The following is a 25,842-nucleotide window of genomic DNA, read 5'->3' on the forward strand; positions in this document are numbered from 1 at the left end:
TGCTTTTATCGATCATTGATAAAATTGCTACGTGTCAATTTATTGTTATCGACACGGAATACTCAAGAATGCTCCTAGCACTGAATATTGCAGTAATATTACAGCAACATTGCAATATTGTTGCAATGTTCTGTGCTGTATGGATTTTTACAATACAATATAAAAATAAAATACAATAAAATATTCAATTTTATAATTCTTTTTCTACATGATATGTAATATTTTATTAATAATGCCTGAAGATTTTATATTTTATTCCTTTTTTATATATTATTTTATTTTTATTTTATTTCTTTTATATATTATTTATATATTTATTTTATATATTATTCCTTTAGACACATGAAAACCTGTGTATCTATATAATATATAATTCTGTAGAAAACGTGTGTATCTATATAATATATATTCTGTAGAATTCTGTGTATCTATATAATATATAATTCTGTACAATATATATGTATATCTGAGAGATTTATGGATATTAAATTATTTAAATTTAAATTTAATAAAGTATCGATATCATTTAATTTTTCTAAAATTACAAATTATATTTACGATTGCAGAAAAGATCTTGCAATTATAAATCAATTAAAATCAATACAAATAAAATGAACCTGCAAAAATATCATAAATAATTTGTAATTTCAAAATTATCAAATAATATCGATATTTCATTAAATTTGTAAATTTTTCGGATTCGTGCAATTAATTCATATAGTGAGAAAAATTCTCGATGTATGAAGCATGTACAACATATATCGTAATCTTATGCATCAGCATTGGAAAATATGCGGAAATTGAATGATTTAATGTAAAAGACATGTTAGATTTAATTGAATAAGCGTGACCGAGATCGGACGATCGATAGATGAGTAATAATCTCGACATAAATAGTACCGAATCATCCTTCCATAGAATCTCGTGAAAAAGAAAAAGCTTAACTTGAAATCTTTGATTTTTATATGTGTATGTCAATGAATAATTCATTGAAAAATCCGTTTTTGCTGTCTACATGTTTTTTTTTATTAGAATAAAAATGACAATCCAACTTTGTCTTTACATTTTGATGAAATTAATCGCTTATCATCGGGTCGTTTGCCATCATAACTCGATTAATGATTAATGCCGAAACACGTTTATAAGCTAAATATCAATTTTCCAATTTTTGTGTATTCAACGACCCGTAATAACAAAAAAATTGCGCGTCTATTCTACCTATAATAGCGATTCATTGATATAATCACAATCGAAGCGTCGAGTGCACAAATGCAACATACGCAAGTACATTAGCATAAAAAAAATCATCGAAATAACAAAATGACATTTCGTACGAGGACGTATATTGCACACCCTGAAAAAGTATATTTATTACACGCAATTCTTGCACACTTTTGTGACTACGATGATATCGGAATGACGTCTCGTGCTACATTGGTATTACACTAAACTCTTGCCGACATTAAACATATATAGCAAATGAAACTCTTACGATAACTCGCATAACAATAAATTAGACTGCATAACGATTTGATAAGGATTATACAACATCTGTATTTATATCTGTATATAACCATATGACTATATATCCACACTTTTTCGTAAACACTATAATTTGCGCAACTTTACATACAAAAATCGATTAAAAAAATATTAGTACGAATATAATATGGATTAATATCTTGCATATATTTAAAATATATATATATATATATATATATTAGTAATTAGCAAAATATAACTGTAATTTTAACCGCAGCGTACAATCGTTCTAAACATTTATATATGTATATGTATCGTCACTACATTCATCCTTTCTTTTAAAATTCTAAAGCAACAATACATCGTCACGCCACGATTACAATCTTTTCTCATAAAGTGTTATTTCATCTTAAATCCATATAAATATAAATATATATATATATATATATATATATATATATATATATATATGTGCACACACATCATACATACATGTAGGTATAGCGTTTCGTTCTGAGGTAGATCGAGTCAGCAAACAGCAAACAACTATATAATTCAAAGCTCATTTCTAAGTGCAATTTATAAGTGCACATTCTAGATCTATTATTACGTTTTAAAACTATATATCGTCAGAATATAAAAAAAAAAAAATCATCAATGTCAATTTTTATCTATTGTTGCATTACAACTACTATAATTTTTGAAACCTTGATTATCATTAATGATTGCACAATTAAATGTAATTCTAATTGATATCCATTTGAAGTGCGAAGAGAACTAGTGAAACTGTATTTCAAATTCGGCAAAAACTCAACATCATGATTGAATTTAACATACGTAAATTAAATCTTATTTTTCTTTTCCTGTTTATTAAAATTGTAAATTAAGAATTAAGATTAAAGACAATGTTTGTAACACTCAATGATAATGGACATTGATGATATCTAATAATCTATTATAATTGTTAAGTGACATTCGGCACTTTACTTTTTTGAACTTTTATCAGGATATATAATTATACGTTTTCTCTCTTAAAAAGGAAAAAAATATACAATTGTAAAAAAAACCGTATTTTGTGTTCTTACATAAAAAAGAAAAAATATACAATTGTAAAAAAAAACCGTATTTTGTGTTCTTACATAAAAAAGAATTCGATACTGAAGCAGTAGCACATGATTCATGAGAAATAGTATGTACAGTTTGATAAATGTATATTAGATGCAAAAATATATACTTTCATTAAAAAAAAATCCATGATTAATAAATTTATAGATTTTTAGTGAAGTTAATTAATATATCAAGGTTTCATTTCTCACTTATATTAAATATTTTTACATAAAATAACTTCTGAAACAATGCATATATATATATATATGGAATCTGTTAATTATGCATCAATCAAGTTAACTATGTCTGTTTTTTGAAATAGCTTGAAGTTTAGATATAAAGCGTTATTTCTATATACATATAAGTATATAGACAAATATATATTTATATAGCATATCCTAATTTTTTTAATATATACATATGTAGACACAAGAGATTTATAGGAAAACGATTTTCTATAATATTAAAAATTATCGATACCGCCATCAGGTATGCCACTTCTAATATTTTCCAATATCTTATTCACAAATTCTGTCGAATGATTTGCTATTCGCACTTCTGTAATAAAAAATTCGCGCATATTAAAGTAATACTGATCATTATTAAAATGTTTGTTATATTTAAATGCACTTCATATAGTATTTTATATATTTATACATGTTTAAAAAAACATTAAGATATTACTCACTGGTAGCCACTTTGCAATATTTTTCCATTTGCCGTGTAAGCTCTTCTTGATTCTCAGGATTAGATTCAGCTAATTTAGCAGCAAGCGTATGTTTAGCTTGTGATATACCTTGTATGAGACGTCCTGTAGAAAAATAATTTTAGATTTTTAATCCACTATACATTTGAAATAATCTCATTGAAATAAAGATTTTTCTATCTCGACATATACTCAACTATGCTCTGTTTCGAGTCCATGCAACTTTATCTTATTAGCTTCATGTTGAGCTTTTTTCTTCAAACGGCATGCCCGAGAAGCTAGTTTATTCTTTTCTTTACGTGTCTTTGGTCTTACTGGGAAAGGTAATTCCGAAACAGGTGTCATATCATTTATAATGCGATTGAGTTTGTCTAATTCTTTTCCAATATTATGGAGTTTGCGAGGATTCGGCGTAAGATCATTTCCATCGCCTTTTCGTGCTTTTCCGCTATGTTTGATTCCTCTGAGAACACAATGAGGACTAAATACTGGATCGGTTGCTTCGTTCAAAACATGCGGGTCTTCTAAGCGCGCTCGAGCAATTAATCGCTGTCCTTTTGGTCCCTTTGCTTGAACATTATATTGCCAGAAAAATCTTTCTTTCTTACTATGTCTGTTATCTTTCCCTAAATCTGTAGTTCCCGTTCCTATTCTGTGATTACTCTGGTCCTCATTATCACTTCCACCTGTATCTAGTAAATAAACAATAGTTTAATCATTACATTGTATATTATTTTACTTCATTTATAACATGTTGATTTTACTTAATTTAAAAAAAATATAAAATAAATTAAACTTTTATACAGACAAGATTATAAAATAATAATCTCCATAATAAATTACATTAATATATTAATATATGAATAATATAATAATACAAATACCATTATCACTGCTATAATCATCATAATGGTCACTATCATCATCACTATCCTCATAGCCTTCATCGTGGCTAAGAGGATCAGGACAGAGTGGATCAGGACTCAGTGCACCTCCGGTACTCAAACTACTTGTCGATCCTGCCTCTACCAAGCTACCAGTACTTAACAGATGTTGACGTGGTTCCCTATGAGACCAGATCTGATCCAGATGTCCCATTGTCTGAGTTGGAGCAGACATAGAGAGTCTCGAAATTTTAGATTTACCACTTGTTGTGGAGATATTATCCATTTGATTGGACACTGGATTAATAGGATTTTCACCTTTTCTCATAAGTAAATCATGTAAAGTGGATCCAAGACGCCCTGGAGGATGTGGTGAAGTTGATGAACTTGCTGTAGAACTACCTATTAAAATTACAGTACTATTTCTATTTTTATTATCAAAACTAATAAATGCTAGATCATTTATGAATCAATTTCAAATATATTTATATCAGAAAATATACTATTTTTATTATTATTTTTATTATTATTTCCTAAAAACATGTTTATTTAAACAAACCTGCAATATTACCAGTGCCTGGACTGGGAAACGCAGTAGGACTAACAGCTTCTGCATTATCTATGATGGTTGAACTTCTATTAAAAGTATAAGTATTTGTATATGTGGGACAGCTTCGATAAGTTGTTCCAGATTGAGGAAAACTACTAGGTGCAAATCCTATGCCACTAGTGTTAAATAGAGAGCTGGAAAATGGAGGAACATTCTCTATTTTTATCGGCTGTACTCTTTCTTCAGGTAGCAACAGATCATCGAAATTTAGATCTCCCAACTCTAGTGTCTCATCATTGGCATTTAATTCAGCGAGAGTTGGGCCCTGGATTAATTCAGCTTTGTCTACTTGGAATATATCATCCTCGTCCATCTTAAGCGAGATGTCCAGCTGATCCGGATCCATTTTAAAGGGATATTCCATATGTTCGCTCCTCATGTCCCATCCGGAGGAGAGAGTCAGAGGCGAAGGGGAGAACTGATCGTATGCTCCTCGCGTGGTTCCTCTGTGTCCTCCGGGTATGGGTACTGATGCCGACGCCGAGCCCATTTCCTGGGCAGGTTCCTGCTTCACTACGCTATCCATACTAGGTAGGAAAATGTCGCTGTACTTAGAATTGTCCATTAGCAACACGTGCTTGAACGAGAAACGTGAGGGTGACGCTGTCTGCTGATCGTTGTCCAAAAATTGCTACTCTACAAGGTAGGACATAAAAATTAGCTGGATAAGAAAAATCATCAATTTTAGGCTCGATCTATTCGATTTGGCTCAGCGTGTCGTGACAAATATCACGTGCACGCGACTATAATTTGTCGCGTGTTCTTACGCGTGGGTCTGCAGCAGGCTCGACGAGTGGAATAGAGGAAAGAAGTGCACGCGACGAATCGTCTTCAATTTTGACTCGTCCGATCTGCTCGATCGATTCCGCAATCTTGCGTCCGTAGTGATGCACGAGGGAATGGAGAACAATTTTCTCTCTCTCTCTCTCTCTCTCTCTTTCCCTCCCTCTCTATCTATTTATCTATCTGTCTGTCTCTTTCCCTCCCTCTGATTTTTTGGAAAATTCCGACAGAGTTGATCTGATTGGAAAAAACAACGGTAAGACACACACGTCAAAATCACATATTGGTCCACGCGCGTTCACAGGACGCACGCATCGCGGTTCTCGTTAGCGGGCATTTTCCGCGGCTGACAACATCGCGACGAGAGGCCCAGATTGAGTTTCACTTTTTCCAGTCTAGTCTATACCCTTCCCCGACGAGGTCCGCGAGGTCCCGATCGCGAGATCGGTAGGTCGCAGGATCAATCGCGCTGTTCCTGACAGCTCGGACGTATCCCACGACGAGTAGAAACGCATGAACGCGAGCTCGAGAAGTCGCGAGAGGCGCAAACTTACGACGTGTGTTGTTTGTTATTGTTTTGCCACGAGACTGCGAGGCCGATCGGTGATGTTTGCATAAATAGAGGAAAGGGTCACATGACACACCGTCGCGAAACAACGTCGACCAATCGCGCGCCGTCTTTCCTCCGTACGCGGCCCGCACTTTTTTGCGCCCGATGTAACACGGCGAGAATTTTCATTCCGATATTACTGCCCCGTACGCGTGCTTAAGCGTACTTTCGCGCGCGTAAAAGTCGCGAGGACGTTGTGGATTCCAAGGACACAATCGCCCGATCGATCCCCTTTGATTGTCGCGCGTGATTAGCGAAATTTATTTTTTTTTTTTTTTTACATATGTTCGATCGTATAACATGAGACTTGAAGTTCTATCGTCGAATTATTTACGCTTATGAAATATCTTCGTGTATTTTTTCTAAATTAGCAAATATTTTTCTCGTTTTATCCTCTCTAGTGATATTTTATTCTTCTCACTTGACATGACTGCTTTCAATCGCGACAAGCCAATGGCCGGATTCAACCGCTAAGTAACAATAGAATATGATTGGTTTCTACTTTTAGGTCCGACCAATCAGCGTCGAATTACATCGGTAAATCTAGTAATGTTGCCCAACTGTTGAGTCCGCTGAATGCGGCCAATGACAGACAGATGGACAAAGTGATGGATGGATTCTCGCATACGATTGGTCGGCGTGAATCGTTCTGATTTGCTGTAAATAGGCGGGGCAAGGGGAGCGTAAAACTGACCAATTGGCTAGTTTTAAGTTCTCCCTGCCCCGTCTAGGACAGAATCGTTGTCGCTCACTGTACATACTTTATGCACGTGGAAGAGGACCTGTGTGAATTGTTTCTTTTATTTCTAAAATTCCTTGACAGCTTTCGTAAAAGGATTTGCATGCGCATGTATAAATACATGTATGTATTAATATCTAAGCGTTTATAAAACATTATTCAGTTAATTGTACTCGCGCACAATTTGAATGATATTTTTGAGATCGTCGAGAGATAAACTACTACGCTTGTCAAAAGGCATAGCAATTGTTGCTGCTTTTGTTTTTACTTTCTCGCACGAATAAACTTTAGATCATTATTGCCTTGATTCTCGCATTTTTTTTTTCGAAATGTATTTTTTTAAGATACTATTTCAAGCCATTGCACTTTTTTGGTTACAGATCAGAGTTTAAAAAAGAGACGTAATAAAGGAGAGAGAAGGAAAAGGATAGAGAAAAAGGCGGCGTTGGTCTAAAAAGGACGACGAGTGCTTGTAGGAGGAAGGAAGGAGCACAGGAAACGCTGAGCCAAGATTTTTTTAATCGCATTCTCTTATCGTTTCGGCGCGAGAAAGATACGTTATTCGTGATCATAAAGGACGACTGTGAAATATTTAACTGAAGGATCGAAGATACCTTGTCCAGTCGTAATCTGGTAAGTTTCCTTCGACGATGTTATATTAAAATGTGTTCGTCGCGGGTAATAAAGAATCTGAAAAATATCGAAAATAATGTGTATACATCGATCCTCATTGATGGAGAATTGATCTGAGAATTCTCATTGGGTATCGGATTTATCGGGTTTCCTTCGTCTGTATTTTTTTCGCGCTTTTTTACAATCAAGATATTTTATTTCACGCGCAAAAACTGTAGCCCGGACGAGCAAACCGTTGCTTTTCATCCATCTCTTTTATAGATGTAGTATAAGTATTGCATACTCTTCGTATCTCTCTTTGCGGGTATATTATTCGCTTGGTGTGTACGCTTCTAAAGTGTATCGTTCTATTAATCAACCGGTGTCCTTTGTTGTTTACGTCATGCAAATTGCGATCGTTCGCTCGCCGGTATCATTCAGTAACATTCTCAGTAACGTGAGCGAACAAAGAAAATTGATTTCTTCGACGCGATTTCGATTTTTTTAAGGCGGGACAATTTTGCAACCGTTCACAAGAGATAAAAAATAGACGATATGGCTAATTATGATGCCGATGTGGATGCCGAGCAAGAGCAGATTTTTGATAGGTAAGAACAAAGTTAAATATTATTGCTTGCAAAATACTTTGTGTTGTAAAATCGGAAAGGATATTAATTTTACGGATATTTATGAAATATATAACTTTTTACAATTTATATATGCGACTTTAGGAATCTTTAAATCGTAATGTTAAATTTATGTTCATATATATGTAATTTTCATCACATTTATATTTTTTATAATCTTAAAATAATTTTGATGTAACATTTGCACAATATGTATTAAATTTATATCGCACATATCTTTTATATATTTTTTATGTTTGTATATTGCATGTTGTATACTGTTTATTAATTTTTATAAATATTTTTTTATTCAGACCGGATACAGAGTATAAAATATATGTGAATTGTTTGCCACCAGAGTTAGATGAGGTATATCTTACTTTTAATTGTAAATTATAATTATATTGAAAATTTATATATAAATTTCTTTTTTTAATTTGATATTTTTATATATTTAATTATATATTGCCAATTACATATGTCTCATGAATTTTTATATTATATATTATTTGTAATTTTGATTGGAATATTTTATCATTCGATAATGATGATACTGTGTCAATATTTAAGGTTGCTATTAGAGAAGTTTTTAATCAATATGGTAGAATTACTGGAATATTTTACCCTCCTAAAGCTTCATGGGCTTATATTACATATAATTCATATCGTGAAGCGGAATGTGCTATACGAGAACTCAATGATAGAAGACCGTTATATTTAAAAGTTACACTTGCGAAAGAAAAGTCTGTTATAAAGGAAGAGGGATTGCAAAGATCACCTGTATCGGAAACTTCTGGAGGAAGAGCAAAAGATGCTACTGCAGAATCATCTGTGCCTACTTACAATGATGCAAAACAGTATTAATCAATATTAATTATTATTAAGATGTTATTAATTACTATAATTAACAATTATTATGATTCAAAGTTTTTAAATATATCTTATATTAAGTTTTACATTTTATGTATTCCTAAAAAATATTTTAAGTATTAAATATAAATTAAGAATATGTATGTAACAAATAGCTTTTATATATTTAATGTAAAAGTGATATGGTAGTAAAATATGTATATAATTGCAGTCAACAGAGTATGGGTCGTGGTCGAACAATGAATGCATTTTGTAAGCATTTAGCATCACAAATGACAATGTCAAATAGATCTACAGAAAATGAATTATTACCATCTTCACAAGCATCTAATCTTTATGAAATTGAGGAACCTACTCTAAACACAGATAAATTATGGACCAAGTAAATAAATACAATAATGGTTGTCTTAATACTTATTCTATTTTGCATATTTATTGTATTTTATATATCTTATTTCAGAGGTGTGATAACCATCACAGAAGATGGAAAAAGACATGTAACCCTCGGACGTGGTTTTACACGATATGAAATCCCAAAGCCGCACCCTAAAATTGAAGAATACGTTTTAAATATAATCGAAAAACGCCATAATGTATGTTATAATGATATATGAATGCAGATGAGATACAAAATTATATAAAAATTTATAAATTCATATAAATATTATAATGTTGTTATTTATTATTCTGATATTTAATAATTTAGCTGTTAATATAACTTGATTTAAAGAATTAATTATATATAATTATATTTTTTATTTTGTATAGGGTATATATGAATATGGGGGAGATAAACTTAAGAATGAAGTACAAAAGTGTCTTGTTTGTTCCAATAAAACAAACAAACATTGTGAAAAATGTAACACATATTATTGTAGCATAAACTGTCAAAGAAATGATTGGCCACGACATAAAATCGAATGTCAACGCATACCGTAATTATATACATTATTTATTAAACAAAGTCAAATAATGTAGATATCTTTAATGTAGAGTAAATTGTTGTAATAATAAAAATCACATTTAACTGCAGATGTATTTCTACTGATATTATTTGTACAAACTTCTTATTTTGAGGTAAAAATATTGCTTGAATGAAATTTTTGTTTTATTATCAATTGATATCAGTTATCAAATAATATAGACGAGTCATAATGTCAATATGTTAAAACATTTGTCCATTATATTAATTCTATATTATTAATCACTTTTCTAACATAGGTAAAATTTCTATTTATGTAACAAATGATTTTTTTTTCAGAAGATTAGTGGAAGAATCAGTTAAGGATATATCACTGCAAATTAATAAAGATGAAAACCAAACAAGTATACCATTAACATTAAATAAAACAATTACAAGTAAAACAATTGCATCTAATGAAGTAAAATTGCGACGACCTAATGTATCTAATGTAATGCAAGCAGAGAGTTCAAATAACACAGATGCAAATACTAATATGCATAAGAATAATGTAGATATTACAAACTATTCTACTAATAATGGTATTAATGATCGCGAACATTTGTCGTCTATTCATGATAATGATACTAATGTATGTACCACAAAAACTGCAGATCAACCTGCATTAAGTACAATGAATACCAAAGATTTTTCTAGACAAAATCAGTTGCAAAGATGTAATAATACTAAGGAGGATATTGAAAAGTCGAAAAGAAATGATAGATATTCGACATCTAACCAAAATCATTATAGTCGCAATCATAATGGTGCTATCAGGAAAACTATTCCTGATAAAGAAAAATCCGATAATAGTAATTTAAGAAACAAAAATTATAATAGTGATAGATCTTACCAAAAGAATGAACTGCAGATTGATAAAAAGCCTACTACTATCTACAATGACAGAGAAAATGGACTAGGAAGTAACTCTTCGAGCAGTAATACTATGGTGGATGAGGAATTAATTTTCTGTAAAGATACATATTTATCAAAAACAGAATTCACAGAAGTAAAAATTTTAATATCATTGGATAATGATGAGTATTGGGTAGTCACTTTAAAGGATTCAGATACGCGTACGAATCTAATGACAAAGTTACAAGACGTTGCAGGAAAAACACGTAACGTGCAACCGATTATCGATGGTGTTTATGCTGTACTTTTTGGAGGTATTTGGCACAGAGCTGTGATAATATCTTTGAATCCTGTAAAAGTTCATTATCTCGATTATGGTTACGATGAAACATTAAAACAAGATGCCGAGATCAGAGGTATACCTAGAGATATGATTAAAATTCCTCCTCTTGCTAGAAAAATTCGCTTGACACCAGCCGCAAGATATAAGAATTTCCGATATGACGACATAATCTTTGTTAAAATGTTGTCTATAGATGCTCATAAAACAATTATAGTAGATGTGAGAGAGCAATCAGAACATTTATTTTCACCTGTAAAAAATGCTTCAAATAAGAATACAACAGAAAAATTTGTACGACAAGAAAACGTACAAGCATCAAATGAAAATCTAAAGGCTTCTAAGGTACAAATATCTAGTATCTTAAATGCTTTTGCTGATTTATTCACTCAGAAAGCAGTTTCTGAATTAGAATTTACGGGTCTCATACAAATTCATGGATGTACACAAGAGAATATTTATAGTGCAAGTTTGCTTATTCAAAATTTTGACACTGAACTTATGAACGTTTTAAGTTGTTTAGAAACGGATTGTGCAAACGCACAAGAATCTGCACATTATAAGTAAGGATATTATATGTACACACAAATATATATTTAAAAAATATTTTATATTGATTAATATTAAAGATCTATAAATACATTTACTATATATTATATATAATAGATATATATAATAGATATTATATAAATATTACATAAGTACAGATAGTTGGAATGAATAGAAATATTTTTTTTAGACCACAAGTGGAAGATTTGTTATGTGGCGAAGCAAAAGATAATATGTCCTGGTATAGAGGATACATCTTATCATCTTCGACATCATCTGATTTACGTATTATTGCAATAGATGAAGCTCGAATTATGGAAGTAAATAAAATTATACCATGTCCTGAAAAATACTTAAACATTTATGCTATTGGGGTAATATGTGAAGTAAGCCATCCTAATCAATTGGAAGTGAGTAATCTTTATTTTATATATTATATAAGATATATTGCTCGCTCGTGCGTGCGCGTACACGTACATACACATAGACATACGTGTGTTAAAATATTCTATTAGATTGCCCAGAAAGTTATTACAGTTTTTGTTGTTTAAGGTTTGACAATTTTTTTCATATAAAATGTCTTTACGTTAATGTTATATATTACATTTTAAAGCACAAACTTCGCTCTACATTTTGATAATGATTGTATTTTTGATCATGATATCTTGATGTCTGTCTTTTTACATAATGTTTTTGATACTGGTTTGTATTTTATTAATAATTATGTTTCTGATATTAGTTTGTGTTTTAAGAAATCACAATAACTTATTGGAGAATCTAATATTATACATACAGTTAAAATATTGTAAAATTTATTTTAAATGATTATTTTATAAAATAATTATTAAAAATCTATATACTAAATTTATAAAAAAAAATAAAAAATTAAATAAGAATCAATTTTAAAGAATATATGTTATCTATATATATATATATATATATATATATAATAATATATGTATCTTAAGGGGTTAATATATAGTAAGTCGAAAAAAATGTATTTTTGGCAAATTAAAAAAAAACTTAGGTATTTTTATTTCATCGATTTTTTATCATAATATATATCTATCAAAGAAATTTTCATAATTTTTTTCAATTAAAAATATCGAGAAATGTAGGCACAGTAGCTGTTTTCCAGAGACATCTTTTTTTCGGAGGCGCTTGGCAGTGAGCAAGATTACTCAGAGCTAGATCATCTGAAATAAAAAATTCAAAAGGATTTAGCTTTCGTATGAATTGATCTAGTTTGTGAGCGAAGGATTTTACAAAAAATTGATTTTTGACAATGTGACAGATGTTTGATGCAAAAATACGAATTTTTTGTGTTAAAACTTTTTGTTCTTTTGTTAATAAAAAAAAGGTTTCATCAAAATTAAATTCCCTTCGCTCACGAACTAGATCAGTCCATACGAAAGCTAAGTCCTTTTGAATTTTTTATTTCAGATGATCCAGCTCCGAGTAATCTTGCTCACCGCCAAGCGCCTCCGAAAAAAGATGTCTCTGGAAAATAGCTACTGTGCCTATATTTCTCGATATTTTTAACGGAAAAAATTATGAAAACATCTTTAATAGATATATATTATGATAAACAATTGATGAAATAAAAATACCTAACAGTTTTTTTCGACTTGCTGACTAGATATAACCCCTTATTTAGAGAGAGGGGGAGAGAGAGGGGGGGGGTTATAGAATAGGTTGTATACTTTATTTATATATGTGTTATATAAAAGTTTAATTTTAATTATTTTGTTATATTGTTGCAAGGTGGGAATATATCCATTCACAGGAATTATGAATGAACAAAACCACAAGCAAGAAAATCTTAAAATAAAAATAATTAAAGACTCCAAACTTGTGGACTCTAAATTCGAGGCTATAATAAAGTCCTGGAAATCTATGATAAATAACTCTGATAAATCGTCAGTTGCATTTTCCGAAATAAAGAGTGGATCTCAGGTTTGAATATTAAACATGTTTAATGTTAAAATATATAATCTCTAATTAAATAAAATAATATTTTAAATTATAGTTAGATGGCAAAAGTAAACAGATACATCCAAAGAGATATAAATAGTTTAACAATTATAATATTATACAGAATTTATTTGTTTGCTCTATTTGTTTCTATCTAGTTCAAATTTCTATTTATTTTCTATTATGTAGACATTTCGGAAATAAAAAGATATATATTTAAACAATGAGAGATGAAATCTGTTTACTCATCTTACTCTAGTTCATATTTTGAAGTATTTTGCATGTGTTGATTCCGTTATTTTCATTGATTATTTTAGATATGTCTTACCAGTTATCGAAATCATTATTATATGTTTGCGCGTTCTTTGGATGAAGAGGCAGTAGAATATTATAACAATATCATGCAACGTGTTGCGCAATGCGCACGAACAGGTAAAATAATTGATTAATTAATGTATTAATTAATAATCAATTAATTAATTAATGATAACGAGGTAATTATTTATTATTTAATATTGATCAATTGTTTTGTCCTCTTTGCAGCACCGTATCTATCTGATCCTCCAAAGAATAAGCAAGCAGTTATCGCGCCATTCTCTGATGGCAATCGTTATCGCGCGTTGGTCATAAAAATACAGAATGATAAAGCACAAATAGTATATACAGATTTTGGAAATGTGGATGAAGTTAACATAAAAGAACTTCAAATTTTACCGGAAAACTTGGCACTGGTCGGTGGCATATACATATTCTTATACACTAATGAAAAAATATATTAACTCGAATATCAGTTTAATTTCTTTGTCTATACATTTTTTTTATAGCAACGAAGTTGTTCGGCAAAGATAAGTTTAAAAGATGTTCCTTCCGACATTTCTATGAATACAAAAGTAGATCTTTTCCTTCGCGAGTTAGTAGGCAATGAAACACCCCTGAAATGTGCATATGAGGGTGATTCATTGAAAAATGGAGTACATTTGACGATGCCTACAAAAGAAAGTGTTAATGATAAGATAAAGCAGTTATTAATACCAACTTGGAAGCAAAAGGACCAGGGTAATTAATTGTAAATTAAGAGACATGCCTAGAAAGTAACATATTTTATTCATTCAAAATTTGTACAAATGTACTATATATAAATATATCACTTTGTTGCCTAATATTTTTCAAAATATAGTTTTTTAAATTTTAGTATGCAAAATACTCTTCAACAAAATTGGCTAAGAAAAAATATATTAATGTACACAATATAATTTTACATATATGCTATCATACAATATACAATATATAATTTTTATATAATTATATATTAAATATTTACCTGTTAAAATATGGATTATAAATTTATTTTTTTTCTGATGCAGACAACACTTGCTATATGCTAAACGATATAAAAGTTGCCGATTTAGGAAGTGAGGGTGATATAGTAACTGCACTGATATTACATATACAGGAAGCTAACATATATATGATGGCTCCTTTTGATGTCGAATTGCAGACTCATATTATCCAAGTGATGCCTAAATTGGTAAATATTGACTAAAAAGTATTTATGTTTTTGTATAATACACATGTAATAATATCTTATTTTGTTCCAGTTAAGGGAATATTGTGAGAAAGCAGAATATTATATACCTAGAAAAGAAGAATTATGTTTGGCACTGTATGAGAATGAGTGGTATCGTGCAGTATGTATGGATCCAAAACAATCCTATACTACAGCTAACATTTTCTACATTGATTATGGGAATATGGCAGAAGTGGAACATAAGAATATAAGGTTAATGCCTAAAGATTTCATTACACCTGCGGCAATGGCAAATTTGTGTACAGTTGTCAGTAAGTATTAATTTCAATAAATATAAACAAATAATTTTTCCATTATTCAAACTTTGTACTGTTTATTACAGATTTGGCACCTGTCGACGATTCAGGCAATTATTCACCTGCCATACGACAAAAACTAGCAGAATTAATACAACCTAACTCGATTGTGAAAATTAAAATCGTGAAGTTTTCGGAAAGCGGAGATTATGAGATAGAATTGGTTGATGTTAAAAAAACGTTAATAGAAGAAGGTCTCATACCATCATGATCTATAATTGGAAGCCTTTCATGAATTTTATTTTTTTACATATATTATTAAGGATTGTATGATCTTGCGGAAAGATTAAGATTTCACTCTTTTATTTTAAATCCTTATATTGATTCACACACACATAATTCTATTGATATTTCTTATTTGTTTTAAATTATGGACAGTCATATACTCGATTACGAGATATTATGTTCGATTTTTAGTTTCAATTCATCATGTGCGTTTTTAAAGCAAGCAGTTTTATTTTCCATGCGTATGTTTAATGTATTTTGCATTTTGTTTAAAAGATAATTATTTTCATATTTTTTATCGCATATTCTGGTTAAATATGGAAGAAGAATTTTGCAATTTATTAATAAAAAATTTAACTCAATATTTTTTCATTTTTTTATTATATAAATTTTCCCTATATTTTCCTATATTTATGATTTTAAATTACTTTTCTATATTTTATACGATATCCAATTTATGCAGTTAAGGACGGATTTATATAAAATTGTCTAGAAAAAAATGATCACACGTATACTAGCTGGTTATAGCTGTATAAAATTTATATTAGATGTTTAATCGATTGATTTCTTTAAACATGTATCATGTATAACTATGTAAATCCATCTGAAATATCTGAATAAATCTTTGTTATATTGCGATTTCTTCTAACCTATCTTACAACAGTCCTATCCTAACCTTTCTGAATGTGTCACTTGAGTGCGATTGTGTTAGCTCAGATGACATATTTCCCGAGGAAATCTCGCCGTTCGCAAAATAAAAGGCTTCCAAGAGGTAAAGGCAGCGAGAGTAAAATAATGAATGTACAAATAAGACATCCCTATGAGGGTCTACTGCACAAATACACGAATGCTATGAAGGGCTGGCAGTATCGTTGGTTTATCCTGAGTCCCGAGACTGGTGAATTACATTACTTTCTCAGCGAATCTGAGAAGAATCAAAGGCCACGGTGTTCGATATATTTAGCGGGAGCCGTTATAGCCCCCAGCGATGAAGATTCAAACACGTTTACAGTTAATTCTGCTACAGGTAAATATCAAATATTTAAATTAAAGTTTAAATCAAAATTTCTATATACTTATTTTTCGTGTAAATTTTGCATAAAATAGATGTATTAATTAAGATTTTAGCTTTCAAGTTTATATTTCTTATCTAGGTGACATGATCAAACTACGAGCTACGGATGCAAGAGCACGTCAGGAATGGGTGGATAAACTCCGAGCAGTTACAGAGATGTATACCAGAGCTATAGCCAGCAGCCATCCTCCGTTGCCACCTCGAGAACATTCTGGGAATTCAAGCAGGAATCCTGTCGTTAAACTGGAAGTGCTAGATGCTTTTGCCAATTGTCAGGAACAATTAAGAAAAGTGGAAAAACACAATCTTGCTCTAGCACAGTCAATCGAGAATTCAGATTTATATTTGGATTCAGATCTCTTAGTTCTTAAAGCCATGGCACACACCACCTTACATACATTGAGTCAATGTCTGAATATATTATATCAATAACAAATTAAAATCATATATTTTTTATGTTTACTTATTAATATCAAAATTTTTTATACTTATAGAAGTGCACATACATAATAGATTATCTTTCTATTAAGAGGTCCATATGTAACTTTAACAATTATTTATATTTATCTATGATTATATATGGGGTTGGTTTTTTCAGATGATTTTATAATTTATTAAAAGCAAAATTGATATATCTCTTATCGTTATATTGTGAACGATTTTTAATATTTAAAACAATTTTATTTTTACAAAAAGCTAATTTTTCACATATCTTATAAAAAAGATGCTACAAATTAGTAAACTCTTATGCCACTTCTATATAACAAAAGAAAGTACCAAAGTTATGTCATCAAATTTATTCCAAACTTTAATTGTAGATTCTTTAAAAGATTATATATTAATACATATATCATTACACGTTATATAATAAAAAACAAGAATATTTTTTTATATTGAAATTTTCTTACTTCCTATAATCTTATTATTGATTTAATTTGTTTTTATTCTTCTTGATTAATATATTTAGAAATTATATTATCTGAATCCGGTCCAGTCAATGACAATCTTAGTATGTATGTTCTTCCAATTTTAAGATGTACAAATGAAAATGTAAGATATTATTTAGATAGATTGTCCTAAAATATAATAATTCTGCTAGGGCTTTGTGCAAAGCATGGATGTGTCTAAAGTTTATTCTGCAAATAATTATTCTTATATTTTTTCTGTGCTCTAAATAATACTTGATTTGTTAAGATAGCAAATGTCAAGTATACATGTAAGATATATTGTCATATTTATTTGTCTTATAAAAATATGTGTATTAAGACAATTGTTCTGTTATAAAATTTTAAATTAGCATATTATAATTTTCTCTATTATAAAACAGAAAATTTTGTTTAATTAAAATCTTATTTCATTTTTTCCCCCTTTTATAAAAAAATCATTATATACAGATATTATAATACAAGAGTTTTAAGCACGGAATTGATCATTTCTAATGAAAAAAAATATTTTATTTCTAAAAACATCGTGTGATATAAGAGGAAGAGATGGTATATTGATCATCATATGATGTAAGATCCAATGTCAAGAGCGTGTAAATAGGTGAAGGTAAACGAGTGACTTTTCTCTCTCGTCGAGAGATCAGACGTGATCAGTTCCCGAGTAGTAGAGATCTTGCTAAAGTTACTTTGTAGATCAAAATGAAGCAACACGTTACGCGATAAAGTTAACATTTTTTACTAGTTAATTGCGATTTATTTATGTTTGAAAAGAATTTAAAAATATTAATTTATTCTCCTGTATTCTTACAAAAGATTTATATTGTAGAAGAATGTGGAGTGATTTTTATCTGCGATAATAATCTTATATCATGTCGCGTATCTCTTATCCTGAATTTTTAACGGAAGCGGCAGGTGTGAAGATTGTAACATCTTTACCCGAAGAAGATTCTCTCCTATCAGGAAAGATAGTTCTTAAAATGCGGAAAATAAACACAGCATCGGACATACATGGTAAATCTTGCGGATTTCATTTGACCAAGTCAAAATGGGATCCCTATCCGTGGATTGGCTATGTCGAAAAGAATAGTCCTGCCGATTTAGCAGGATTGAGGTGAGTTTATTTAAGTTTTTTAAAATATTAATAGAAGAGTAATTAATTGTTTTAAGATTTTGGATATATCATTGAAGTAATGCATAATCAATAATTTATAATTGTACAATGAAATACAATTAAATGTGTTAAATTTTATATTAAAAAATGTATATAAGTAATTTTATTGGCGATTCACATGCATTTACTATGTTTTATCAGAACCGGCGATTGCCTGTTGAGCATTGATAACATCGATTTATTGGGACTAAAAGTCAAAGATATCGCTGCTTTAATTCGTAGTGAAGGAGATGATATAAATTTTTCCATCTGGCGATATCCGCGTCAAAAAGAGGAGCATGATATTGGATTAGCTTTAAAGGGTCCACTTCCGGATGTGGCGAGGAATCTTGCAAATGCTTTATCAGGAACGGTATATACTATTTATTTTTCTTTGTTTTCCTATTTTTCAAATATTGTAATTAATTATTAGCTTAGCAGACTAATTTAGCGTTAAAACTTTAATGGTAACACACAAATGTGGTTTTTTCTCTTTCGTTGAAAGATAATGCATTTTAATTACTTACATTACGAAAAAAATCAAATTATTCATTCAACTTTTTTTTAGGTTCGTGCCTTAGAATGCCCGATTTGCTTGGAAAGTGCTGCACCTCCAGTTTCGCAATGTGTTCATGGTCATATCCTGTGTGTTATTTGCAGACCGAAGACATCTCGTTGTCCGGTTTGCAGAGTTCGTTTAGGTCAAGGCCGATGTCTTCTCGCAGATAAATTACACACAGTACTTCGCGATGCTTTTAACGTGAATAATGATGAGACATTAAATAAGACACCTGTCGCATCCGAACATTGTAACTTACGCGATCAATTGTTCGGTAAAAATAGTAAAAAACGAGAAACCCCGGTCGTAAGCAGTTCAAAAAATAATTGTACCATGTTGAAACCGAGGCAATTCTTGTTAACCAGATTACTCAGAAATAGAGAAAAAGCTGTTTCCGCTGACAATTTAACTAGAGTATCCGAAATTTCGGAAGAAGCAGCGGCGATTCCCGATGAAACGACAGACGCCAATAATGTACGATTGTCCTTGAACGATCGCACCAAATCAGCTAGTACTGGTGAATTGTCGAGGGACAGCCAAACTCGTATCAATGATTCGTCTTCGCAAATTATGGAATTATCTGCGAACACCAGTCGACAGTCGTTGAGTTTGCCACAGACACCAATTTGGGGCGGTTCTACGGATTCTATATCCTGTATACAATTGACATGTCCTCTTTTGCAATCTTGTAGAGAACTAGTAACGGCCGATTCACTGTTGGAGCATATCAGGACACACGCGTTACCGCAAATTCATTTTTACTCCGGAAGCGCAAGGATCCCTCTACCGCTTCCTTTTGGACATGATGCTTTTTATATATTTCATCACGAAAATAATATATTCTTCTTTCAGGTATAATACTTCTGCCTTCAAATAATTTCTCTCTATATTTGTTTTGAGAAATATTTTAATTTTTTAATCATTAAGTCTTTGCGATTAATCTTCTGCTTTAAAGAAGGCGATAGAAGATGATAGAAATGAATTCGAAGTTTATATTTCCACTCAGACTCACATACATACGTTCCTGTTGGAATCACGTCCCTGTAGAAGTAATATTTATTAGTTTCATTTTTATCAGATAAATAATTAAATATTTGTCATTTGTCTTAGCTTTTTTTAAATATTCGTATGCGTTTAAATTGTATGCAAAAGCAAAATAAGAAAAGATAGAAAATGTATTAAATATATGAGAGAAGTTTGATCATATGTATATAGATTATTTTTCTGATTACCAGACTTGCTAAAAATATTATATATGATATAATCAACAAAATGAAATCTTAAAAGTATTGCAAAAATTAATATAATATACTATCTCTTTTATATAGCAAGATAATTTGAATATATATATCTCTTACAAGAGATTATTCGACTTATATTATTAATACAAGTGAGAATGCATATGGGATGTTTACTTACAACTAATATAAAAATCATGAATTTTTTTGATATAATTGCAGTGCAAAGATGAGACAGCATGCATGACATATCCTGTTAAAATGGCAGGATATGCAATAAGCAACATATGGGAATGGACATTGCATGCTTGGGGTGACAATGGTACAGAGGTGCAATTACGAAGACACGTCGCAAGTCTCGAAGATCCTTTAACATTATCTTCACAACATATTGCACCATTACCAACTGCATTATTATTGAAGACCATTAATATACAAATATCGGAGCATCGGGCTCACGATAGATTATATGTATGAAAAGAACAAATTTGTTCTTAATAATATTTACTTCATTGATAATGAAAACTTTATTTTTAAAAAAGTAATAAAATTGTTTATTTCTTATTGATGTGCCAAATTAACAAGTGAGGAACACATCATAATAGTATGTTATCTTAAATATAAGATATAAGTAAAAGATTAAAATCTAATTTATATAAACACATACATTAAAAGAGTAATACTACATCATACGAAATAAAAAAACATGTTTAATATATAATATTTGACATGCGAAAATTTAATTTAAAATCATTGATATTCATGAATATTCATAAATCTGCAATTATGATATTTCCCATAATGCATTATAATGCTTAATATAACTTTCATTTGATAAAATAAAAGTACTTTTTATTATATTTAAAAACTGTTATTAATTGTAAAAGCAGAAAACATTCATCATCAATGACATGTGACTTAATTTCTGTAATTTAAGAATAGTTTGATGATATTTCATGAATATCAATTCTCAATTATGCATTAAAATCACACAAATGTAGACATTATTTTTAAAACTTAATAGGACAAATAAAACAAGAGAAAAAAGCTTACAATTTATAATAATAAAACATGCTTTTCTATGAAATATAAAAATCATAAAAAAAAAATGAAACTTAAGGTCATCTTGACTTAAAGGTCATCTTTTTATGGCATTTTACGCAATATCTCATCCATATATGGTTTATAGAATTCATATTGACCAGTTTTTATTGCTTGACCAGCCATAGTATCAAATGCATGCTTAAGAACTGACAAATAATTTTCTTTGCCAACAACATTTAAATTAATGTTATAAATATGTTTGTCATTTGATGATAGCATCTTTTTATTAGATGGTAAAGCAACATTACTAAGCTTTCGTTTGGAAGGCAAGTCTGTTTCTTCCTCTTTTAATTTATCTCGTTTGGGACAACTACATACTCTAATTAATAATTTTTGACGGCCCAAAACTACTCCAATTTGATTTTCTAAAGTAAACACTAATTCTGTCGGTCTACGATTCAAACCAGATACGCAACTATTTTTGCAAAGAAACTTGAAAGATATCGGCATATATTGCGACCCAGCCTCAGGTGTGCAAAGTGGTGTTAAGACAGAAAAATTTTCATTTCTTTCCTCGTAAATGCTTGAAGCATGATTAACACAATGAACCACATGTTTAATCCTTTGTGGATCCATGTTTTGATTAATGGAATTACTTGGTGCCATATGATTATGGCATCTTTTTACTGGTTCGTTTCTATGTTGTTCCAACATGAAGACCATTGTAGTACGCAAGTACAAACCTGACACAAGTGGTTCCCACGTGAATCGCATGGGTAAAACTTTTTCCATTTTGATATAGACTTTTCCCAATTGTTCAGAGTACTATATGCAAAAAATCAACAAAAATAATTATTTTATGATACTAGTATGAAGTTTCTATATAAAATAATAATATAATAATATTATATATATATATATATATATATATATATATATATATATATATATATTACACAAGAAATTATATAAATTCTATTTTATAAAATGTAATTGTTAAAAATAATATCATGCATACTCGATACACATTTACAATTAATCTGTTTACTATACAAAAACTCTTAAACTTGTATATGAAATCTACTTAAACATGATTTTATTCTAAATATAGTATCATATTTTTTTGTACAAATTTAATTATATTTATAGTCAGGTTTAAGCAGATTCATATACTTTTGCAACTATGCTCAAAGAGCACAAATTCCTAAACAAGATGTCTTACTTTCAGTATCCTCCCACAGTTTTATGAATATTCCATATATAAATTATATAACCAGAGGATTAAAAACTAATCAATGGATCAATTTATCATCAAGAGGCAGAATTTATCTGCAAGTAGGTATAAATATTTCATAATGGCTTCATGACTTCAACTAACTCACAAGATATACAAATTTAAATATTTAATCTTTCTGTATATCAAATTATATAATATTGAGTTATATAATTTAATCCCTAAGAACATACATGTCCAAAAGACATCCATAGAATATCTAGAAGACAGCCAAAGGATATTTTATATCCTCGATGATCTCTGGATATCTTTTGGACATGTGTGTTGTTTGGGATATATTTATATATAATATAAAAAATTGATTAAAATACTTACCAACCAATCCTGACCAGCACCACCAGTTCCTAAACTGCACTGGAAATTCAAATGATTGTAAATGTCGTCAGTGAGCATTGTAGAAAACATATGTTCCTGGACAGATGCTGGATACATATTTTCTTCTTCTTCCTCTTTTAATTTTTTAAATTTTTCTATAGGCTGTAGTCCATATGTACTATTATATGTACCAATCTTTTCTGGGATAGGAAGCAGTTCTCCGTTTACACTTTCCGGTAAAGGTAACGTACCTCCACTTTAAGGACAAAAAGTATTTATTGTATGTATTGATGTGTACTCCTCTCTTTTTAAATGCGTTATATAAAATAAAAAAAGACAACAATAACAGAATATATAAATTCGAAAAAGACGCTACAATAACCAAAAGCCGACAAAGAATTGTAATAATTACAAATTATACTTACAATTGCTGCTCTATATCTTTATAACATTCCTCATCTATCAATGCTGATTCCTGAGAATCTGACATAATATTCGTGTTCGTCATGTTTATAAATTTTTACTTAAAAATTGATCCGGAAAGACAATGTACCGCAAACATCCACCATTAACATCGATTGCCCTTCGACGAGATCCTTTTCCTTTTTATTCTTTGTTCGTATGATCGAGAAAACGGAAATGGGATGCTGTAACTATGTATACTTGCTGATTGGTGCTTACACGTTCGATGTCTATGATTGGCTGTTGATTTCTCATTGGATTGGAGGATTTTAAATATCATCTAAATTATAATTATATATATTATTAATATTATAATATATATAATATTAATATTGTATGATAATTTCATCTATAACATGAAATATCATTTTTAAGAAGATTAAAATACGTTTTTTTAACTACGTAAGAATAAATTGTATTTTAACCTATTGTCAAAATAATGGCCAAAAAGATTATAATATTTTCAATGTAATGTTAACTGAATATCTCTAATGTTATTTACTAATTAAATAAATATTAGTTTCCTTATTTGGCAAATATAACTGATGTTTATTTGATTTTTCGCGCGGATTATAATAACGGAAGCATCCTGTGAAAGTTTCGAAACGTTTGATCGACCAATCAGAATGAAGGGGACAAATATTTCTTTATTTTGATTGGTCAAAATTTCACCTTCATAGCATCAAACGGTGCTCATTTTTAAAAATATGTTTGTATATATTTGTTACAGTATTTGTTACAACTCATTAGTAATTTGTTTACTTTTATTTGGTGTTATTTCGAGGCATTCGATCGACTATACGAAAATTTTTGCTCTTTCTGGGAAATCATTGGATTCGAAGCCAATTTGTAATACTATGTGGAGCGAATGAAGTCTCTAAGTTATTTCAAGTGTAAGTAATAAAATAATATAATTTAATATTTATAAAAATTTAGAGAGATATAGAGATTAACAGTTTTTTTTATTGAGTGCTGCTATGTGAAATTTTATATGTATTTATATGCATTTATTACACGGGAATTATATTTTATTATATTGTGTTTTAATTAAGAAAATATCATATATGTGATTAAACATATATACAGGATGTCCCATGACTGAAGGTCCATACTTTAAGGGCATGTTCCTAATGCCATTTAGAGTAAAAAAAGTCTAATAAATATATGTCCGCAAATGCTTACTAACAGAAATACAAGCATTGAAAGTTGATATAAATATGTGAAACATTTTCTATTAGTCTGTTATTGTTTATATTTTTATCAGCCTGGTATTGTTTACATTTTTAATCTCACAATAGGGATGAACTTTTAAAGTATGAACCCTTAAAGTATGAACTTTCAGTCATGGAACACCCTGTATATGATTTTTTTAAATATCTATTCAAGTTAATTATTATTATTATTATTATTATTTATTAATATATATTAGCATTTTTGAGGCAAGTTTAAGAGCGATTAGTGACGTTATAAATTCTGTTTTGAGTTACTAGGAGTATTTTGATTATTAAATTACTTAGTGACATACATATTTCAAGCATTTGATTGATTAATCAAGGCAAAGAATTTTAAACTAAAAACATATGTTCGTGGTAAATAGGATTTAATCGCTCTCGAAACGATCAAACCTCTCATAAGATCTGTTTTTTATTCCTGGACTAGACTGAACTAGAACTGAACTTGCACTGAATCAGTGCAAGCGAGAATTGAGAGGACAGGCGGGAATAAAAAACGCTCAAAGTGCAAAAATAACATGGCGTCACATATTAAATAAAATAAAATATATAAATTAAATAATATTAATAATATTATTTATTATTTATATATTATATATTATTATTTATTATATTATAAATTGTGAAAATGTTTATATCATAAATTTGAAAAAATTTTAATTTTAATATAGGATAATATAATATAAGAAATTCAGCTTTTATGTACATAGCA

The 25,842-nt window shown here is 29.7% G+C and overlaps 5 protein-coding genes across 8 annotated transcripts; 3 read left to right on the forward strand and 2 right to left on the reverse strand.

The window, feature by feature from the left end:
• Positions 1-2,870: 2,870 nt before the first annotated feature.
• On the reverse strand, positions 2,871-6,375 carry LOC105254638 (CREB3 regulatory factor). 2 transcript variants are annotated; one of them, XM_011263437.3, is made up of 6 exons: positions 5,557-6,375; positions 4,739-5,425; positions 4,180-4,581; positions 3,493-3,987; positions 3,278-3,400; positions 2,871-3,147 (listed from the first exon to the last, which is right to left on the reverse strand). In XM_011263437.3, the coding sequence occupies exons 2-6, from the start codon at positions 5,352-5,354 to the stop codon at positions 3,053-3,055; spliced, it is 1,731 nt and encodes a 576-aa protein (XP_011261739.1). In that variant the 5' UTR covers positions 5,355-5,425; positions 5,557-6,375; the 3' UTR covers positions 2,871-3,052. The 2 variants fall into 2 exon arrangements, with proteins under 2 accessions (XP_011261739.1, XP_011261738.1); XM_011263436.3 differs by having other exon boundaries at positions 4,739-6,375.
• Positions 6,376-6,931: 556 nt separating this feature from the next.
• On the forward strand, positions 6,932-16,162 carry LOC105254637. 2 transcript variants are annotated; one of them, XM_020028563.2, is made up of 17 exons: positions 6,932-7,044; positions 7,302-7,554; positions 8,043-8,141; positions 8,474-8,528; positions 8,730-9,016; positions 9,241-9,411; positions 9,490-9,622; positions 9,798-9,964; positions 10,291-11,748; positions 11,925-12,144; positions 13,499-13,690; positions 14,026-14,140; positions 14,252-14,439; positions 14,533-14,764; positions 15,073-15,236; positions 15,307-15,547; positions 15,619-16,162. In XM_020028563.2, exons 3-17 carry the CDS (start codon positions 8,089-8,091, stop codon positions 15,801-15,803), a joined length of 3,861 nt encoding a protein of 1,286 aa, XP_019884122.2. In that variant the 5' UTR covers positions 6,932-7,044; positions 7,302-7,554; positions 8,043-8,088; the 3' UTR covers positions 15,804-16,162. The 2 variants fall into 2 exon arrangements, with proteins under 2 accessions (XP_019884122.2, XP_025269700.1); XM_025413915.1 differs by having other exon boundaries at positions 10,294-11,748.
• A 92-nt stretch (positions 16,163-16,254) lies between these two features.
• LOC105254634 (oxysterol-binding protein-related protein 11) lies at positions 16,255-17,482 on the forward strand. The gene is made up of 2 exons (XM_011263429.3): positions 16,255-16,844; positions 16,972-17,482. Exons 1-2 carry the CDS (start codon positions 16,502-16,504, stop codon positions 17,322-17,324), a joined length of 696 nt encoding a protein of 231 aa, XP_011261731.1. The 5' UTR covers positions 16,255-16,501; the 3' UTR covers positions 17,325-17,482.
• Positions 17,483-18,322: 840 nt separating this feature from the next.
• Positions 18,323-21,374, forward strand: LOC105254635. Of its 2 annotated transcripts, none has more exons than XM_011263430.3 (5): positions 18,323-18,560; positions 18,663-18,947; positions 19,149-19,359; positions 19,555-20,397; positions 21,006-21,374. In XM_011263430.3, exons 2-5 carry the CDS (start codon positions 18,706-18,708, stop codon positions 21,258-21,260), a joined length of 1,551 nt encoding a protein of 516 aa, XP_011261732.1. In that variant the 5' UTR covers positions 18,323-18,560; positions 18,663-18,705; the 3' UTR covers positions 21,261-21,374. The 2 variants fall into 2 exon arrangements, with proteins under 2 accessions (XP_011261732.1, XP_025269699.1); XM_025413914.1 differs by lacking the exon at positions 18,323-18,560 and adding an exon at positions 18,566-18,577.
• A 463-nt stretch (positions 21,375-21,837) lies between these two features.
• LOC105254636 (cellular tumor antigen p53) lies at positions 21,838-24,073 on the reverse strand. The gene is made up of 3 exons (XM_011263433.3): positions 23,862-24,073; positions 23,437-23,692; positions 21,838-22,652 (listed from the first exon to the last, which is right to left on the reverse strand). Exons 1-3 carry the CDS (start codon positions 23,942-23,944, stop codon positions 21,930-21,932), a joined length of 1,062 nt encoding a protein of 353 aa, XP_011261735.1. The 5' UTR covers positions 23,945-24,073; the 3' UTR covers positions 21,838-21,929.
• Positions 24,074-25,842: the final 1,769 nt, after the last annotated feature.

This window comes from Camponotus floridanus, unplaced genomic scaffold, assembly GCF_003227725.1.
Source record: "Camponotus floridanus strain SB8 unplaced genomic scaffold, Cflo_v7.5 scaffold71, whole genome shotgun sequence".
NCBI lineage: Eukaryota > Metazoa > Arthropoda > Insecta > Hymenoptera > Formicidae > Camponotus > Camponotus floridanus.

Excerpts from the sequence above, each read along its gene's own strand:
- LOC105254637 (XM_020028563.2), top strand. The coding sequence starts at position 8,089 with ATGGCTAATTATGATGCCGATGTGGATGCCGAGCAAGAGCAGATTTTT. Across the intron at positions 9,623-9,797 it reads TAATCGAAAAACGCCATAAT|GGTATATATGAATATGGGGG; the intron begins GTATGTTATAAT and ends TATTTTGTATAG. Across the intron at positions 15,548-15,618 it reads AAATTTGTGTACAGTTGTCA|ATTTGGCACCTGTCGACGAT; the intron begins GTAAGTATTAAT and ends TGTTTATTACAG.
- LOC105254636 (XM_011263433.3), bottom strand. The coding sequence starts at position 23,944 with ATGACGAACACGAATATTATGTCAGATTCTCAGGAATCAGCATTGATA. Across the intron at positions 23,693-23,861 it reads AAAGATATAGAGCAGCAATT|TGGAGGTACGTTACCTTTAC; the intron begins GTAAGTATAATT and ends TTGTCCTTAAAG. Across the intron at positions 22,653-23,436 it reads GTGCTGGTCAGGATTGGTTG|TACTCTGAACAATTGGGAAA; the intron begins GTAAGTATTTTA and ends TTTTGCATATAG.
- LOC105254638 (XM_011263437.3), bottom strand. The coding sequence starts at position 5,354 with ATGGACAATTCTAAGTACAGCGACATTTTCCTACCTAGTATGGATAGC. Across the intron at positions 3,988-4,179 it reads TGATTATAGCAGTGATAATG|ATACAGGTGGAAGTGATAAT; the intron begins GTATTTGTATTA and ends TTTATTTACTAG. Across the intron at positions 3,148-3,277 it reads ATATTGCAAAGTGGCTACCA|AAGTGCGAATAGCAAATCAT; the intron begins GTGAGTAATATC and ends TTTTTATTACAG.
- LOC105254635 (XM_011263430.3), top strand. The coding sequence starts at position 18,706 with ATGTCGCGTATCTCTTATCCTGAATTTTTAACGGAAGCGGCAGGTGTG. Across the intron at positions 18,948-19,148 it reads GCCGATTTAGCAGGATTGAG|AACCGGCGATTGCCTGTTGA; the intron begins GTGAGTTTATTT and ends ATGTTTTATCAG. Across the intron at positions 19,360-19,554 it reads CAAATGCTTTATCAGGAACG|GTTCGTGCCTTAGAATGCCC; the intron begins GTATATACTATT and ends ACTTTTTTTTAG.
- LOC105254634 (XM_011263429.3), top strand. The coding sequence starts at position 16,502 with ATGTGTCACTTGAGTGCGATTGTGTTAGCTCAGATGACATATTTCCCG. Across the intron at positions 16,845-16,971 it reads TACAGTTAATTCTGCTACAG|GTGACATGATCAAACTACGA; the intron begins GTAAATATCAAA and ends TTTCTTATCTAG.